This window comes from Martes martes (assembly GCF_963455335.1).
Source record: "Martes martes genome assembly, chromosome: 1".
NCBI lineage: Eukaryota > Metazoa > Chordata > Mammalia > Carnivora > Mustelidae > Martes > Martes martes.
The window spans coordinates 41,084,449-41,105,326 of NC_137888.1; the positions used below are offsets into that span (position 1 = coordinate 41,084,449).

General features: G+C 34.9%; 1 protein-coding gene across 2 annotated transcripts in view; it reads left to right on the forward strand.

Annotated features, from left to right (window-relative positions):
* The window catches only part of EPHA3 (EPH receptor A3), a gene marked incomplete at both ends in the record, with an annotated part of 354,839 nt that overhangs the window by 316,305 nt on the left and 17,656 nt on the right, over nucleotides 1-20,878 (forward strand). For both annotated transcript variants that reach the window (XM_080797891.1, XM_080797892.1), the window contains 2 exons: nucleotides 17,589-17,738; nucleotides 19,261-19,454. In XM_080797891.1, the coding sequence (XP_080654017.1) occupies nucleotides 17,589-17,738; nucleotides 19,261-19,454 (344 nt within the window). The remainder of the gene's footprint in view (nucleotides 1-17,588; nucleotides 17,739-19,260; nucleotides 19,455-20,878) is intronic.

Below are 20,878 nucleotides of genomic sequence, written 5' to 3' on the forward strand. Positions count from 1 at the left end.
CTTTTCGTATGTATGGTGGCCATCTGTATGTCTTCTTTGAAGAAATGTTTGTTCACGTCTTTTGCCCATTTTTAATTGGATTATTTGTTTTTTCATCTTAAATTGTGTTAGTTCTTTATATATTTTGAACACTAACCCCTTATGGGATATGTCATTTGCAAATATCTTCTCCTGTTCAGTAGGTTGTCTTTTAGTTTTGTTAATTGTATTCTTCATTGTGCAAAAAACTTTTAATTTTGATGTAGTCCCAACAGTTTATTTTTGCTTTTATTTCTCATCTCAGGAGACATATTTAGAAAGATGCTAATAAGGCTGATGTCAGAGAGGTTACTGCCATGTTCCCCTAAAGGATTTTTATGATTCCAGGTCTTACATTTAGGTCTCTAATCCATTTTGAGTTTATTTTTGTGTATGATGAAAGAATGTTTTTCAGTTTTATTCTTTTGCATGTGGCTGTCCAGTTTTCCCAACACCATTTGTTGAAGAGACTGTCATTTTCCTATTTATATTCATTTCTCCTTTGTCAAAGGTTAATTGACTGTATTATTGTGCATTTATTTATGGGTTTTCTGTTCTGTTCTATATATGTATTTTTGATCTGTATGTCTATTTTTAATACCAGTACCATACCATTTTAATTACTATTGTTTTATAATATAACTCGACATCTGGAATTGTGATACCTCCAGGTTTTTTCTTTTTTTCGGGATTGTTTTGACTATTGGGGTCTTTTGTGGTTCCATACAAGTTTTAGGATTGTTTGTTCTAGTTCTGTGAAAAATGATGTTAGTATTTTAGTAGGGATTGCATTAAATGTGTAGATTGCTTTGGGTAGTATGGACATTTTAACAATATTTGTTTTCTCAATCCATAAGCATGGAATGTCTCATTTCTTTACATCATTTTGAATTTCTTTTATCAGTGCTTTATAGTTTTCAGAGCATAGGTCTTCCACCTCTCTGGTTAAGTTTATTCCTAGATATGTTATTTTTTTTGGTGCAATTGTAAATGCAACTGTTTTCTTAATTTCTCTTTCTGCTGTTTCATTACTGAAATATAGAAATGCAGCAGATTTATGTACATTGATTTTGTGTCTCGTGACTTTACTGAATTCATTTATCAGTTCCAGTAGGTTTTGGTGGAATCTTTCAGGTTTTCTATATGTAGTTCCATGCCATCTGCAAATGGTGAGAGTTTACTTCCTTATTTGGATGCCCTTTTTTTCCTTATGTTGTCTAATTTCTTCTGATACTATGTTCTATTAAAGTGGTGAGAGTGGACATCCTTGCCCACTAGGTCCTGACGGTAGGAGAAAAGCTCTCAGTTTTCTACCATTAAGTATGCTGTTGGCTGTGGGTTTTTCATATTAGGCCTGTGTTATGTTGAGGTATGTTTTCTCTAAACCTACTTTGCAGAGGATTATTATCATGAATGGATATTGTACTTCGTCAGATGCTATCTTTTCAATATTTTGTACAAATATGTAAATGATCCATCTGCATTCTTAATGATATAAGTCTGATAATTTCCCTATGATAGAACCCCAAAAGTGGGTTTTCTGTTTCAAAGTGGATTTTCTGTGCCCATTTTAAAAGCCTACTTAAGAGGTGCCTTGGTGGCTCAGTGGGTTAAAGCCTCTGCCTTCAGCTCGGGTCATGATCCCAGGGTCCTGGGATCAAGCCCTGGGTCGGGCTCTCTGATTGGCGGGGACCCTGCTTCCTCCTCTCTCTCTATCTGCCTGCCTCTCTGCCTACTTGTGCTCTCTCTCTCTCTCTGTCAAATGGATAGATAAAATCTTTTAAAAATAAATAAAAGCATAAAAGCATACTTAAGTATATACTGATAAAAATAGATATTATCATTTTTTTGTATTTTTTAGTTTTGAGAAATTGTATCTAATTGATTTAATTTTATTAATATGATTCAAAATGCATTTGATTATTTCTTCATATATTTATTGGCAGATTCCTTTGAAAAGACATTTCTTTACAGAATTCTTTTTTCATGGCAGACAATTTTAGAAAATAAAGATATAATGATCATCATTAATGATAGTACCAAAGGTAATCAACTATAATTACCAATTATGTATACAGTTATATAATGGGATATTATATATAGATATATAAAATGATATCCATTATCAATCCAGTATTTTCTTCTTTTACAAACTCTATGTTGTTTTGTAATCTGACTATTTTAACTTAAAATATAAAATTAAAATTTTCTAAATGATGAATTTTAACATTATCATTAAATAATGTTCATACTCCACTTTATCCATATACATTACTTATTTGTCCAATGCACTATTAATTAAGCAAATTCCAGAGTTTTGATATTCTTTTTTTTTTCAGAGTTTTGATATTCTTAACATTACTTTGATGTAATCCTAATAAATGATTAATGTCTGGCCATGATTATTTCCTCAGGATAAATTTCTGGAGTTAAAATTGTTTAGTTAAAATGCATACAGAAGGTTGCCTGGGTGGCTCAGTCTGTTAAGCCACTGCCTTCGGCTCAGGTCATGATCCCATTCCTGGGATGGAGTCCCACATCGGGCTCCTTGCTCGGCAGTGAGAATGCTTCTCTCTCCACCTCTGCCTGCCACTCTGCCTGCTTGTGCGCTTGCACTCTCTCTCACTCTGACAAATAAATAAATAAATAAAATCTTAAAAAAATAAAATGCATGCAGATATGTGCATGATTTTCATATATGAATTGCCCAATTGTTTTCCATATAGTTTGTTACAGAATTTCACTTCTAATGGCAACATATAAAAGAGGCTACTTCCCCATACACCAGCCAAGAGAACGGGAAGTTTTTAAATGTCAACTTTTGCTGTTTTCTTCATGTTTCTAAAAGGTTATTACTGGAGCGCCTGGTGGTGGCTCAGTTGGTTAAGCTTCTGCCTTCAGCTTAGGTCATGATCTCAGGGTCCTGGGATGGGGCCCCACATCAGGCTCCCTGCTCAGTGAGGAGCATTCTCCCTCTCCCTCTACTTCTCCCCCTGCTTGTGCTTGCTCTCTCCTCCCTCTCTCTCTCTCTTTTTCTGTGTCAAGTAAGTATAATCTTTTAAAAAAAGAAAGTTATTATTAATTTTAAAAAATTTTAAAAGCTCATTCTTTCCTAAAACATCAATTTCAACAAATCTATTATCAATGACCAAAATGTGTCATGTGACATCTATCTCACATTCTGAGAAAGAGCCCAATTTGCCAGACAGAATTTCATCCACAAAGCCACAGAGATAGAACCAGAAATTCAGAAGCACAGCGTCCTGGAGATATTCCTAGATGAGTTGATATAGGAATTGGAACTCTCCTGATGCCTTTATACATTACACTCTCTTTTGCCTTTTCCATTTTCAACTAGACTTTGTAGTGGATTCACTGTCTATACATCTTAGTATTTCTTAAGATGTGTCCTGCACAAAAATGTTGCTGTTCTTGGGAATATAGTTCACTAGGTTGAGAGCAAAACAAATAAAATAAAATTTTATATCTAACAGCTAGTTTAATTAAATTTATAACAGTGACTATGACTATAAAGCTCTGAAAACTTGAAGAAATTACAAAACCTGAGTAAATATGTGGATAGTGCTTTTGTGTCCCTTCTGTTCCTTTTCTCATCTCCAGAAAAATTAGCCAACATTCTGCAGCAAAGCATCATTTTTATGACTATAAATTATCATCCCAGGAGATAACGTATGCAACAGATGATAATATATTTATAGTTTTGAGAAATATTTTTTATTCTGTTCACTGCTACTCTGCATTCTAAAGATATCCTTCATAACCTTCTGCTACTATTGAGCTCTAAACACACTGCACAGAAAGTATCATTCTTGCAGGCATTGTCCATGTTACAGCAATCACTATATAGATAGTATATTACATATATGTATATGATATATTTCCAGTTTTAATAAAAAGTACTTGATTAAAAAACCTTTATTTGAAATATTAGATTTCTGGTAACTTAGGTTCTGTGCCATATCTTATTTTTAAACTAGAGCATTTTTTTCAATATTAGTCTTGATTTCCAGGATACTCTAAGGCATGATTTTTCTTGTAGAAACTTGGAAGATTCATCCAAATCTGGATCATCTGCTCTCTAGAGAATATATTGGGTTAACTTTCATGGCTTCATTTGTACTGATTGTTACTTTGTAAGGACCAGGGTTACAGAAGCCCATTTCTTAACCCTAGTTTGGGGGGTGGGGGGCGGAGATGTTGCTCTGTCAAGATTCCTCATTATCATTCATGAAATAAAAATGCGACAGGCTCTCTGCACTTTTTATTCTCAGAAGATTATTAAAAACTACATCAACCAAATGGCTCATTAACTGCCAATAAACAGCTGTTTAGAATTATTCAATGTTCATCTTTGTATTTTCTCAAAACTTCTCAAAATATCTGTGGGGGTCCAAACTTCCTTCTGAGAAGCTGTAATTTGCATCTGCATTTCTCGAATAATTTAGAAATCTTTAATTTAATCTCCTGTAATCTCCTTTTTTGGTACACCAATTTTATAATTTACCCTAAACTATGAGATATGTTTTAAAGTAATAGGACTGCTATTTTGTTTTTTAAACAAACACTCTGAAACAATTAAATGAATGTTGCCATATTAATTCTTGAGAATTTGTATGTATTACAGGAACCCTGCTATTGTACAAAATGCTTTGGGAAATCTCTTTTGAAATTATCTTTAAAATTGGATTGCAATGGATATCATTATTCAGAATTATTTAAGCATATAATATTTTGGGAAATATACTTGCCTGAGATAACTCTGGTCTCAATAAACTTATAGTTAATAAATAAGAAAAGTTAGTACATTGTCATATAATAAAATCTAGGGTTTTTTTTTAACCAAAACCAGTACTTTTCAGCTTAGACATTCACTTTCTTTATTTGATTAAGCAATCCTATGATTTATGGTTACTTTAGAAAAACAGGTTCACCATTTAAAAGAGTGTGCGCCATAGCATTCTTGTTGGATAAACACACTCTGGTGAATCTGCTTTAAGAAGCTAGCCACATTATTTCAGTCACACTTAACATGTATCACCTAGAGTCACTGGGGTTCAAAAATTAGCATTCAGTGCCTCAATGCATTAAGCCTGTCCCCCAATTCCTCCTCAGAATGTTCCTGCCTTTAGGTAGAGGGTAATTGCACTAAGGAATCATGAGAGGAGTTTGATTCAGTGCCACTGAATGAATATGGGATGTCTGCTGATCTTATTTTAAAAAACAGCTTGGCGATCAACAGGCAAGTTAGGAGAGTGGAACAGAATTTATATCAACTAATTCCGTATGTACTTCTTTTTCTTTTAAACTGGACGGAACACCTGAGGAGTTGAGGAGACATGGAGCCTTGAAACTCGAAACAATTACCAGCCATTTTTCTATGCTGCTTTAATACTGTCTTAAGTGTATCACAGGTTTTCCTGCCTTCTGTCCCAATAGGATTCCTTGAGATGAGAGTGTCAGCTCAGATCATAATATACACTTTTGTATGTTTTCTCTTTTTCATAAGGGAACTGAGTAGGAAATCTGAATTTCTTTTAGTACTCACCTACAGTTATTTATTCTCATTTCTCACTACTGAGTTATGCAGAAATTCCAAACATTGACACTTTCCATTATACGATGTGATTATGCATCCTGTAACCTTTGTAAAATTCCACTGTACACGTGGGATTTGAGAGTAAGAAAGGTGTGGTGTTCTAGTGTTTTATGAAAACCATTCAATCTTGTGGACCCTCTGAAATGTTCTTGGGAGACACCCAGAAGTGCATGGATGACACTTTGAGAACCACTGTTATAGGTACTATGTCACGAAAATGCACTTTAAAAATGAAATGAATATTTTAGTTTTTATCAAGTGATATAAAGTCTTGATTTATAGTATTAATATGATATAGCGTGTTTTGAAGAAAGGCGTGGGATGCATAACAGTAGCTGCATACAAAAGGCTGTAAATCATCTTGAAAGGCTTTGGATTTTATTGGGGATGGAGCAGTTAGCTCTGCAAACTTAAACCATCAGAAACTTTTTGTTGTTGAGAAAAACAAACAAAAAATGAATTGCCTTTCTTTGGTTTCCCATCATGTGAATTCAGAGCACAATTATGGCATGTTGCCTATTTTTTTTTTTTTTTGCACTGAACTACCAATTCATTTCAGTTTAAGAGAACCGTGAAATTATTGGTGAAGACTGTTTGCCACTAAATTATTTTTAGTCTTTTTCCTTATGAAATTTTATTTTAAACGGTTAGCATTTCTTATGTGCATGCATGCATCTATGCAAATGAACATTTTTATATTCATATGTTCAAATAGATGGGATCCAAAATTCCACCATGATGGCGATCAATTTACTGTTTAACAAGATCAAGTTAGGGAAAATATAGGCTTTTATCTAATTTACATGCTCTATTATATAAAGTCAATCCAATTCTCAAGCCCCCAAATTCATTTTAGGGACATAGTTACCACATAAACTGGTTTGGGAAATTTGAGAGAGCCAGGTGATTTATTTTTGGTTATATTCTTCATTTTCAATTTTTTTCTTTTTATTTCTGTGCTGAAGATGCATACTGAGTCGTTAGCAGTTAGATTTTTTATTTTATTCTATTTTATTCATTCGAGAGAGAGAGAGCGCGCGCGAGCATTCGAGCGAGCGCTCCAGCAGGGGTAGCAGCAGGCAGAAGGAGAAGCAGGCTCCCCGCTGAGCAGGAATTTTCCCCACCTCCCCACCCCAAATGCGAATTTAATGCGGAATTCGATCCCAGGACCCTAGGATCATGACCTGAGCTGAAGGCAGACACTTAACTGCCTGAACCATCCAGGCACCTCTGCAGTTAGATTTTTATAATGGATAAGAAGTTTCTCCCTTTCATTACATTTATAGCCTATTAATATCTATTTGATTTTTAGGAGATAAAAGCAACTGAAAAGTTACCACTGGCATTGCGTGTTAAGTGAAGGAGAAAGAAATCTTATTTTACATAATAATTTATTTGATTTTTTTTCTCTGTAATTCTGCCAACTTGATGCCAGAAATATTCTGCTACAGTTATTTTACCTAATTTCATTTGCAAGATAAGAAAGAAAAAAGAAGTGGCTAATGCAAATAGTTAGAAGCTAAGTAGTTAAATTTTCCTCTTCAGGATAACTCCATTCTAAGGACATAAATAATAGAGAACATGAGCCTTTATTCTGTAGTCAAGGACTAAAAACTACGAATACGAAGAACCAGTGTGATATAAAAAGAAATTATATTATTTTGATAAGTAATATATATCACATGTCCTCACATGAATGGAAAAAAGGCAACACATAAATATCTAATCAGTGGCCTTCATATATTTTAAGTTTTGAACCAAAATAAATAATGTCAATCATGAATTTATTCCCTACTCTCTTAGAATCAGTATGGATATGCCTCATGTAGCTTCACAAAGTAAAATCATGTATTCAAATATCAGAAAATGCTAGAAGACTTCATAATCTCAGTTGTCAATGTTGCATCAATATTTATGAGAGATCTAGTACTTTCTAGTCACCCAATTCAGAGAGATAGATACCATAAACATTTTAACATGTGAAAAAATCTATCCAGATTTTTGTGGGGGAAAAAAAAAATCACAGCTATAGTTTTAGAGTGGAACATAGTAATACAAGGTTGTATGTAAAATATTACACAGTCTCTAGCAGGAAAAATTGTCTCTAAAGTGCATCATTCATTCATTCAATGTTTGAGTGCCTATGATATGCCAGACACTGTTCTAGGGCAGTAATAAAACAAAGCCCTGACCTTATGAGTTGACATTCTAGTGTAGGAATTCAGGTAATAAACAAGCAAGTAAAGGTATAGCAAGGCAGAGAAGTAAGATGAAGAATATGGGTAGCGTGGGGGGGGGATATTATTTCAGTGAGGAAGATTACAAGAGTTTCCCTGATAAAATGACATTAGAGCAGTGAATTAGTGATAGTGGAGGAAAAAATAATATAAATATCAAAGTTAATTAACCAGATTTATTTTGCTTTAACAATCTTTTCAATTTAATAAATCAATTTTAATCGTTGTTCTAATTCCAGCAATCTCACTTTGCAAGAAGATAAATTAAGTAGTCAGATTAATGGTTTAACTCAGACTAAACATCAGGCTCATAGTGACTGGTCTAGTCTGTAATGTTGGTGAGCCTGGAAGCTTAGTAAAAATCACTTTCTGGTATTATTTCCAGTTTGTTATGAATATCCGACATTTTCAAATATGTGATGACACATTACCTGAAGATTTTCCTAGTGCCCCAAAATCATTGACCAGCCCAGTCCCTTTGGCATTGGGAAGTACCACAGTCTTGAAGTCCTAAGTCAGTCTTACCACTGGATGTCTGGAATGGCTAATAATTTGACTCATTTCTGTCTTGTCACCCCTTTTCAACCGTAATTCTATATGTCATGGTTCAGATACACTCCTGTGACTTTTTTCCTTTTTCATTTGCTGACCACTGCTCTGGAATTGACCCCTAGTTCAAGCTGTTATTTATTAAACATAAGCCTATAAGGGAACCATTGTCATCATGTCCAATCAGAATTGTCTTTTTGAATATTTATGAGATTCTCGACCTATCATTTCATCTTTCCTTATTTCTCAATCATCAATATTAAACAAATCAAGCTGACTCAAGTTTTGTAGTTTTTTGGTTACTAACTAGAATGAACCTAATATTTCTGTTTCTGTTATTTTTATCACAATTATATACTGAATAGGTCTTTCTGATTTATTTGCTTATAACATTGTTTCTCTGAAAAACTGTGTTCAGAGTGCTAAAAATATACACTTTCAAATGAACTTCTTTAATCTTTAAAATAATTAGGGTTGAGTATCTATAAAACACAAAAGTTTAACATTTAAAACCTCACTGAACTCTGAAATATCTTCAACCTTATCTGTTAATGTTTGGATTGTTTTTGTTGAAAATAGACATTATACATCAGATGACCTAATTTGAAACTAACAGAAAGTAACTGAAAAGTTGTTTATTTGTACTGCATTACCTGGATAGCGATAGAATAACTTAGAATGCAAGTTGAAGATTTTCCTGTATTTTAAGAAATTCTTAAGCATTTCACATAATGTTGAAACATTTCAAAAGTTCAAGGGATAGGCTTTTGCTACCTAAAAAAATCATCTGTCTCTGATCTCTTGTGGCAATCAACATCTGCTGGAACAATTCTCTCAATGGCTTTTAGATTTGAACTACTGGGGATTAGAACAGATGCTTCCCCTGGGAGTCTTCCTGGCTTGCCCTTCACCTTGTTTTCTACTGTTGTCTACAGTGAATGAAGTTCAGTTCCTGACAATAGATAGATGCTAAATCCTTGAGTCAAATGATTTATCTCTGTGGTTCCACTTTTAACCTGAGAAGCCAATATTTGCCTCCAGGTTAAACACTCAATTACTTAGGGTTTACTAAGATAAACTCTCCTAAGTCCTTTGTCACTCTAAGTATGACCTGACAGAACTCATGGGCAGGCAGTGTGAACTGTGGATCAGCTAAGCATTTATGAAATCAGCAGGGAGAGATTTGTATATATAATTAGAGAAAAATTGGGGCAGATATGAGATATTATGCCTTAATGTCCAGAGAGTTTAGCAATTATACTCCTTTTCTTTAGAAATCAAGACTTGAAACCCCCTAGCCCATAATGAAAGAGCTGGCTTTAGTTGAGTGCCTGAAAAATTCAGGCTTTTAGCCAAATGCCTCATTTGAACTGTCTAAATTCATTAAGCTTAGAGAACTGAATTGCAGGATCTTTTGAGAATAGGTTTACTCCAACTGCTATTTCTGGACAAAGTGAACAAGGTTTGGGACTACTTCAACTATAATCCTGGATTTGAGTGTAGCAATTATGTAATGCCTCTGCCCAGAGACTCCCAAGTATCTTTACTTGCACCATTTTATTCTTCTCTTTTAAATTTTCTGTAAGAATTCTATAGGAGTAAATCCAGATATGACATCCAATAGATAAGTAAATCCAAACTTAGGATCATCTTTAAGAGTCCAAAATAATGAACATCAAAAACGTCAGCATCCTTGATATGCTTGTAGGTTTAAGACAGAAATTTGAAAGTTGAAGGAGCTAAGGTTCATAGGTCAGTCCAGCTGTTAGAGATATTCCCCATGATCTTCAGTTGGTGAATGACAAGATAGCTGCCCAGAGAAGTTAAGAAGCTTGGCTAAATTGAACAGTATGCTAAAATTTGACCAGAAATCAAGACACTTAATTTCTGCTAAACAGATGGAACGAGTGACTATAAATTCTCCTGCACCCCAATTACTGAGCTATACCTAGATGAGACATCAGCACTAAAAGGAATTGATCCTAGGTTTGCAGCTTTCAGTATGGGAAACAAGCATTAACTTCAGTCTGTTAAAGGGGTTTCTCTGTAATGGAGGTTTTTTTTTTTTTTTAATTTGTTTAAATTTTAATTTTTTTTGTAATTGAGGTTTTGGATATACTCCATATGCTGTGATTCTGAGGTTGCTCCAGGCAATAGGAGAATTTTCTCAAATGCATAAATACCTGGAGAGCTTACATATGGATATAGAGACCACCTTAAGTAAATGCGTTCATTTTACAATGTATTTGTGTATTGTAAAAAATACATCTTCATAAATCATCTTTATAGTAACTAGTTGTACTTTAGAGTACTCTAAGTGCCTAGTAGCATTTTACCAGCCAAACTTTAAATTGTCAACTGATTTCAAAATTTTAGCTCATTAATAACAGTTGTACTTGAATAGTTTTACTGTGGCAGAAAAGAAGTATGCCAAATGATCACTCCAAATCTTTGGGTAACCCAATGAAGAATGTGTTTGGCAGTTATTTGAAGAGCATCTAAAGTTTCAAAATGTCTCACACATATATAACTGAAAGAAAGCAATTTCTGGACCTGAAAAATATGAAAGAAGTCAAACAATATAAGCTTGAATTTATTGGGGTGGGGATTAGGGGGGAAAAGGAATTTTTGTAATCAACCAGGAGCAGAAGTATGAATAAATTCTACAATGGATGACTTGTAGGAAATGTTGTGAGTCAGACTCTTATAGATCCATTTTATTTTATTTTGATAGTCTCAGATATATAGATATTCAACCTGAAGGCAGACAGCCTTACTGTGAAGTAAGGCTTTATTAAAATGTATGGGTTCTTCTTTCACCCATATTTCAGAACCAAATTGGGCCCTCAGGGACTTGTATCCAGTGTCTCACTATGTCAATGACATTAATGTTTTTGTAGCCATTGATAGTGTCTGCTCTGGGAGTAAAAAACTTGTTTCTTACTAAACTCTTTTGTCATAGATACCTCTGTTTGATAAAGAAATTGGTGCTTAATTAAAGTTTTATTAGCAATAGGAAGTTATCCCCTTTTCAAAAAAGATTAAAAAGGTGGGGGAGGTAAGAAGAAAGGAGAAAATAAAATAAAATAATAAAAAAGCATGAAAACATAAAAAAGTTAAAAATAGAGGGAACCATCTCAAAAGGATACTGTTATATTTACTAAAAGCCAGGTATCAAAATCAGCTCTGAAGAACTTGGCCTTTACTTGACTAGAACAGAAATAGAAATATCCATAGAAAGGGTGTGAATAGTAAGGAAAAAAAGAAAAAGAAAAAGTTAATTCCACTTAGTCTACATAAAATCCTGGATAAATCCTGGACCTCGTCTGAATTATTTTCCCTTGCGAAGTAAAGCTTGTCATATACCGTCTAAAGCAGTAGTTCTCAAATAGGGATAATTTTGCTCCTAGGGGATATTTGGCATTGTCTGGAGAGATTTTTGGCTGTCACAAATGGACGGATGCTAATGTTATCTAGTGGGTAAAGGCCAGGGGTGCTGCTAAACATCTTAACAATGCACAGGGTAACCCCCACAACAAATCATTAATCTGGCTTAAAATGCCGTGTTGCTACTGTACAGAGAGCTTGTTCTAAAATTACCCAACATGTGTAAATAATGTGTAAAAAATGGGACTGAAGATCAAATGTCCCTCTCAGGTACTTTATAATTTCTCCTGTACATACTTGACCATAAGTTGCCTGAGGCAATGTAGACTACATTGCCATTTGTGAGGGGGAAAAAAAAATACAACACTCTAGCCATCTGCCACCAAGCCTAATATGTTGAACTTGGGGATATTTCACAAACAGAATGGAATGAATATTATGCCTTTTTTTTTTTAAGGTTTTATTTAATCATTTGAGAGAGAGAGAGTGTGAGAGAGAGCAGACACTTTACTGACTGAGCCACTCTGGCACCCCTGAATAGCACGATTCTTGTTCCTGTTAATATTTTATTCTCATATGTTCTTCATCTAGCACTTAAAATTTTAATTCCTTCCCCTGGTGCTCTAAATTTTAAACATGGCCTCTTTATTTTTGATGTTTTGATTTTGTTTTATTAAGATGTCTTTGGAATCACCTGTAGTAGACATACTTACCTCGCAGGTAAATACGTCATATATTTTCAGCATATGAGTCTTAGCCATGCATAAATAATTTTTATGTATTAAAAATTGTACTTACCTCATCCCACAAAGAAATGAATTAATATTCATATTCAGAGACAATAATATTTATTAAATTGTTGGTGATATTTTTAGGTTGGTAAAGTACCTGCAATATTAAAATTGAAACAGTTGATGTAGGATATATTTTGTTTGTTGAGTCAAATGAAAATCTTTATAGAACTGTGCAAACTCTAAAATATTTAATCTTTGCACAACCCTGTGGGATATTTTCATAATTTTATAGATACTATAAAAACTTGATGCTAATAATTCTTATATTTATTACTATTATGGAAATAACAACATTGTTAAATAGCATGAGGAGAAAGAAGGCATAAGAAAATAGTATGATTTTTTAAAGCTATTATTATGTTATATATTGGCTCATTCTTAGTATTTGTATATTCTGAAAAACTAGGTTCAATGTATTATTTTCCAAATGAGCTGTATTTTTAAATATGCCCCAAATTACCAAGTAGCTTCAGTAAAATCTACCACTCTAAGGCCATAACATAAGTGATTATATTCTCTCTCCACAAATCTACACACACTTCTGGGAAACAAGCTGTTGTAAACAGGAGAACTTGAAAGTCAGACGCCTGTTTTAAATTCTAGGAATGCAGAAATGGAGTAAGCAAGACAGTTACTCCTCTGACCATCCCAGTCTACTCATAATATTAAAAGGTAGAAGGATCACGGAACCTGGAGTGACCAACTTGGCCTAGACTGTTCCTAAATTTTCCACCAATGAGTTCACACTTGACCAGAATGTTCAACTAAGTTTACTAGTTGCAGAAGGCAGGCAGGGAAAAAGCCTCCCAAGAAAAAAGAATAGCATGTATTTCCTCAGCTTTACAACCTATTTAGAATTTCATAGATTAAGAATTTCAAATTATTACAAATTGTGACAAAAAAATTACTCATGGTGGGCGCCTGGGTGGCTCAGTGGGTTAAAGCCTCTGCTTTCAGCTCGGGTCATGATCCCGGGGTCCTAGGATCAAGCCCCGCATCGGGCTCTGCTCGGCAGGGAGCCTGCTTCTCCCTCTCTCTCTCTCTGCCTGCCTCTCTGCCTTCTTGTGATCTCTGCCTGTCAAATAAATAAATAAAAATCTTTAAAAAAAAAATTACTCATGGCAACAGATTAGACAAGAGCTACTACTTGAACTCCTTTTACCAGTATTGAATATAAAGAATTTGAAACTATAATGTTGAATTCAAAATTTGTGATAGTATACACATTGACCTTTCCTCAAACTGCGTAATGATTTTGCCAGTTAGCAATCTTGCCTTAATTAAGTTGGTACAATGTTTACTTGTTTGTTTGTGTTTCATTTAAAGCCAGAGTGACTCCATGTTGTTTGCCAGTCATGGAAAAATAAAAATATGTATAAAATTCCTCTTAGTCTGATTTATTTTTAGTAGCGACAGCAACAATTGCTAAATTTGAATAATATCTTGTAGTTAACAATAAGCTTTCCCTCCTATGTTCATTTAATAAATCCTTTGTATCAATATACAAAATGTGTTAACCACTTGAAGGAATTAGAAGAGAAGAAAGGGCAGATATTTATGAGCAGTCTGTTAACGATCAGACACTGTTACTAGCTGATTTATGTATATTATAAAACCATTGCCAAAAACAAAAATATTCCATAATCCCCAGTCATCTTTGTTTACCTCTATTTCTATAGTTTGGTAGAATATAATGATTACAAAACATTAGCAAGACAGCACAATTCAAAATTTAAAGGTTTTCTTTAAAATAATTTACCAAGTAATTTTCCAAATGCATTTCCTTTTTGTGAGGATTTCAAACAACATTTAAATAAAATGTATCCAGTGAAAGTAAATAGATAGCACTCGATTGGAAAATCATTCTGGAAATAATTTGCTTAAATCTGTAACCATGTGCTAGCTTAAAAAGCACATTACACCAGTCCCAGGCAAGTTCAGGGGTGGTGCAGAGCAGAGCCACCATTGAAAAGATGGGGTCCCAGGAGACATCCCTCCCATAGCATTTATGTCTGTGTCCAGAACAGCACAGGGAAGGATTCTCCTTCTAAACTTAAATACAGGTGTGGCCCTGTTTTTCCTAAAAAGGATAATTTTTCTGTACTTTACTATTTTCAGTATTTCCTGACAGTCATCAACCTAATGTTTTTGTCTATGTTCATATATTACTGTACATTAAGGACGTTCATAAGATGACCTGTATCTTTGCCTTATATTTCTAAATAGATACAAAGTTTTCATCAAGGAAAGGACTTCCTTTTAAGAGCATTTTTTATGCTCTCAGTAATTTGGCTCTGGGCAAAGGAAAGCAAATGGCAAAGTGTCTATAGCAGAGATAAGACATATAACTGGTACTGCAGAAATTACCTTTCCTTTGCTCTGTGAGTATAGCTTTGTTTGACTTCTGTTAATTCTCAGAGCTTTTTAAGGAAGAGAAAACGTGCCAGATGATGTCATTTGGCATCCTGAATAGATTTTGTCACATGTCACATGTATAATTTTGCTTTTGTCTAAATTAAGGATATTTGATATCTTGAATCCTTAGACCCAGAACTTGATCTAAGCAGGTGCAAATAAGTTAATTTGGGAGTTTTAACATTTTATTAGGTATTTTTAGGATTGAGTGTATTGTCAGAGAAAATGGCAATATTAGACCCTCCAGATTTGTTTTTTTATTTACCTACGTACTTACTTACTTTTCAGAAAAGAGCCAGGGAGAGCAGGAGGGGGAGGGGCAGAGGGAGAGAGAGAATCTTAATCTTAATCTTTCTGTTCTGTTTTTCTGATTCTAAACGATCCCACTCCTGTGGGGCACACTGCACACTGTAGTGTCTCCCCAGGATCTCCCAAGGCTATTAGTCTCACTCCCATCTCCCCAACCTGGTTTATTTTACTTCACCAACATAGAGCATCAACTAGCCTTTGGCTGTTAGCTCCTCAAGAAGGTTGTGCTCAGTCATCCTCTCTGTGCTCACTTCACTGCAGTTTCATGCATTCTTCAAAGCCCACCTCCTTCAAAGACCTATGGCAGTATTCTCCTTGAGCAGTTCCCTTGTATGAAAGCATCACGGAGAAGCATCAAGTTTATGGAGAAAGTTCCAATCGCAGACCAGTCCTGTCCTCTGCAGGATTAAGCTTGCTCAGTTTACTTGAGGATTATGGTTAAGCCTCAACCTGGTCTTTTTCCATCCTTTTCCATCATATTCCTCCACATACTCTGTAGCATAATCACACTGGAAACTTCTTTGAGAACATACATTTTCCCTCTCTGTTTGATACTTTGTTTGATATATGGTATTTCCCTCCAAGTTATGAGAGTGTTAAGCTGATATTTCTCGAGTCTTTACTGTGTGCCAGGAACTATGCTAAAGGTTTTATTGAAATTTGTCACTTAGCCCCACAGTTATACTATGAACCAGAACTTTTACTTTTCCAAATAACACGAAGAAGCTCAGGTGTAATGAAATTTAATAACTTTACCTCCTAAGATCCATTTCTCCATAGCGATATTTCACATCTCCCTACCCCCAGCACTACTTCAAAACCAATGAAGTGCTAGGCAGCCAAACAAACCTTTTGATGAATAGGCCTTATGATTTGGATGATGTGAATTCTTTTCAGTATTGAGCCTTTTTTTCTTATATCAAAAATCTGCTCATAGGGACGCCTGGGTGGCTCAGTTGCTTAAGCGTTTGCCTTCAGCTCAGGTCATGATCCCAGGGTCCTTGGTTCAAGTCCCACTTCAGGCTCCTTGCTCAGCAGGAAGCCTGCTTCTCCCTCTCTTGCTCCCGCTGCTTGTGTTCCCTTTCTCCCTGTCTCTCTCTCTGTCAAATAAATAAAGTCTTTAAAATAGATCTGTACATCTTTTTAGGCTCAACTCATATGTGATCTCCTCAGTCTCTCTAGTGAGCCTCTCAGCCCCGTGATCTGCATCATAGCCATCTCTGCTGCATAGACCCTGGAAGGTCTATGACCAGTATGACCAGCGTTATCTGGAGCTTTTGAGAAAAGCAGACCATGGCTACACTCTGCAACTACTGAATCAGTGCTTCCATTTTAATGGGAGCAAGCTCCAGCTGATTCATATATATAATAAAGTTTGAGAAACAAAGTACTAGATACTTCTTTCTGCATTTCATTATTCAAAACAACTAATGATCATTCCTAGTTGCCTGAGATTTTCCAAACAGAAGGGCTAGTGTGTTATTTATATTTGTCTCACCCAGGGTGACTTGCCTAATATTTCCCATATGGTTGCTACTCGACACATTTTTATTAAATGTATTTATTAAACTGAGAGCAAATTCCATGGGAGTTATACCTTTATATCTCCCATAACTCAGGGAAGAAAGATTCTCCTCTAGACTATAAGTTCTGGGAATGTAGTTATTATATCTAGTTAGTTCATGTGGTGCCTACCTGGTACATGGAAAGTACTTCAGTGATAAATGATGAAGTGAAGCACCGGGTAAACGAATCGAGATGATTGATTATGAATTGAAGAGAGTGTTTTAGAAGTATAATTTAACTTAAAATTTATTTAGTTAACAAATACCAATGAGAACTTACATATCAAGGAGTGGTATAAGTTCTTCTTTTGGTATAGTTCTTTACAAATATTAACTTGCATTCTGAACTAAGATTGCTTGATCAAACATAAATCTATGTTAAATCAATAAAGGTTGACTCAGGATACCACATTCAATTCTAATATACCATGTAGCATACCTACTTTAGGTCATTTTTTTCAGATGAGTAATTAATGTGCCATAGTTGATATAAGCCAGCGGTATTTAAATAATTTTTAAATGTTTTCCTTTCAATAGATTAATTGTACGTAAACACTTCAGTACATGGTATGCCACTCACTTCTGCTTGTCATTAAAATAAAACATCCAGATATTTCAGTAGAAGCCCATATTCCATTTCAGAAGTACTCTGACAAATTAGTCTTGATCACATATGTGCATAATTTTATATTTAAAGGGAGGGAAGATCCCAATCCGATGGACATCACCAGAAGCTATAGCTTACCGCAAGTTCACGTCAGCCAGCGACGTATGGAGTTACGGGATTGTTCTCTGGGAGGTGATGTCCTATGGAGAGAGACCATACTGGGAGATGTCCAATCAGGATGTAAGTATTTGTAGTCAATGAATTATGGGTTCAGATTAAGAGATCAAGCTGTGCAAGGAAGTGGAGCATAATGAAACCAGGTGGCTCCCAGTTTGTGACATTGAAATAGAATACTTAGAAGAAATGAAATAGTTTCCAAGTCTTGCAAGGATGTTAATTGAGTTGCTCTTACGGATTTACACGTTTCCCTGAAGCAGGGGTTTAGAAATGAGACAAAGTAAGGACATTTGTAATAAGAATGTAATGAAATAAGTGACTGAAAAGATAGTCAATAGGTATCGGGGACTGTTTGAAGTATTTTTGCTATAAAATTGTTTCTGTGTAACACTAAAAAGCCACATGTCTGCCATTCTCTGTAGATCTAATTAATGCATCTATGCCAGCATTTGTTTACTTAAACATAGTATTTCCCAGTGTCAGACAAAGCAACCAATGTCTGTGTGTTGTTTTTCTTAATATATTAAACTTACATGTGAATTTAGTCATACGAATTGAAGCATATGGTTGGAAAAATAATATTAAACTTTCTATTGTAACTGTGATCTGATTTTTGAAATGGATTTTTGGTTTTAGAAGTCATGTCTTGCAAATGCTTTGTAAAAGAATGCTGTTGACATGGGATCAGCGCTCAGAGGCTTTTCTTTTTCCTTAGCCAAAGACTGTGAGCATGATCTCCAAGATACATGAGATGGAAAGCTCAGATGCTTTTAGTCATTTGCTGCCCACTACATATAAAACAGTTTTTACCATATTTGCATATAAAACCTTTCTGTACACTTCCAATCCAGCTATGTTTATAATAGTGCTGGGAAAATCAGACTCACTTTTCCACATCTCTATTGTCCAAATTTTCTCTGTATTCGAGGATCTCGGACTGTGGGCTCTGGACCAGCAGCTTTAGCAGGGCTTGGGAATTTGCACTAATGCAAATTCTCAGGCCTTCCTCTAGACTTATGGAATCAGAGGAGAACAATCTATATATTAAGTTCTCCAGATTATTCTGATACACAGTAAGTTTGAAAATCACTGTTTTATGTGATTTAAAAGTACAAATGAACTAATAATCACTTCATTGTTCGGCACATAGGATCCTACCTAAAGAACTCACTATGATTTGGGAGGTACCATTCGATGAAGTATAAACAAAATCTGTACACTAACTTTTTCTGCATCCATTCACATACAAATGATATTCCATATAAATCTGTATTACCACGTAATAATTTCTTTATAACTCATTGAATTTCCTATATCACAGAATGTTTCTTCTGATTTTCATCTGAAAAGGAGCTTGACAAATGCTTCTTTCCTGAATTCACGTTCTCTCTCTCTAGCTCTTCTTTTATATAACATTTCTAGGCAGGAATAATCTCTTATTTATTTGATAAGCTGTCATCCTATTAAGTAACTGAAAATGAGAACTTTTCCACTTAACTTTAAAATATTCATATTGGCGTACCCTTCCCACGGAGAATAAAAGGAGTCTCAGTTCTGAAGTCCCTGGAAACTGCTTCTCACACAGGTGATTAAAGCTGTGGATGAAGGCTATCGGCTGCCGCCCCCCATGGACTGCCCAGCTGCATTGTATCAGCTGATGCTGGACTGCTGGCAGAAAGACAGAAACAACAGACCCAAGTTTGAGCAGATTGTCAGCATTCTGGACAAGCTTATCCGGAACCCAGGCAGCCTGAAGATCATCACCAGCGCAGCAGCAAGGTGACACTCAGATTTTGCTCTCACTCACACAGCAGTGTGTTTTCTGTATCTCCACTGTGTTAATTTTCTTCTCCCACTTCCCTAACTGCATTCTTTGAAACTTGCTTTCCTAAGGACTGGAGAAAAGTGTCTTTCTTTTCTTCCTTTAAAAAAAAGAAAAAACTTCCAAGAGAAATGCTTGTGGTGTTTAATCGTAATGATGACATTCAGAGATATTTTTAACTTCCAGCATGACTTGAGTGAGTCTACATTTGGGCTTGGGTTTAAATCTTCGGGAGATAGGAACCCTGGACATGTAGCTTCTTTTCACTCTCTACTATGTAAACAAAATTTTTAAGAGAAAAAAATGAAATCTCCTGGAGTGGTGGTGAATTCTAGCGAAGTCCTGATTCATTCCTCATCTAAAATAAAGCTTCAAAAATAATAAAGCTTCCAACACATTGCACTGGGCCAGCAGATGCAGTTCCCCCCACTGTGTAACTAAACAAACATTTGTTGAACCTATATTGTGTGCCAATGACTTTGTTAGACACTGTAGAGAATAAAACGGAGTATGAAATAATGTCAGTGTCCGGCAACAGAAGACAGATGTCAGTACATCAAAGCTATAATGCAATTCCAAATGCATGACAGCCATTAAATTTTATGCATATTCCTCCTGTGTTCTCTTAATGATTTTGAGGAATGCAAGTTAGAGTGTATCTAAAAAGTGCTATTGGAGAAGTAGGGAAGGAGAGATGAATTTTGTCAGTGACCGTGAGAAGGAAAAAAAAAAAAGTGTTAATATATTTAATACTTCTCAGAGAAACTAAAGGCAAAGCTGTCATGTTTAAAGATTTATATTTTTATTGTACACATAAGAGCAAAACAGTTCTTCTCCATTCTGAAGATATGTGCTCTTATAGGACAGTTACATGACTGTAGTAAAAGAATTACACTTAGTATGCATATATATCCACAGTATTAAGTGGGATGTATAAATGCTACATAGTGAGTGATGATTTACCATGACTCATGTAAAAGATGTAAAAGATATAACATAATGCTTTATTCGAAGGAGTTTGTTTCTCTTTTGCTGTCTTTACTGATAATCGCCGAGAATTATGACTTTCAAATTGATAGAGCATTTGCTGCTGCACTTTATAATAGCATATGATTTTTAACATTTTAACATTAAGAGGAACAATTATATTAAGACTACGTGATCCAGGTTTTGCACTATATTTGGATGAAGTGAATAAGAGGAATCTGAACCAAAGTCTTAATATCAGCATCTAAAATTATAGATTATTTGTTGAAAATAACATTTAGGGGTCGCTAAGATTGAACTTGATGATATATCCTTAGCAGGAAAAACTACTTGTAACTTATCTTGTAATATTGAATCTCTTGTTCAAATCTTCACAGAGAGAAACTGTACAGAC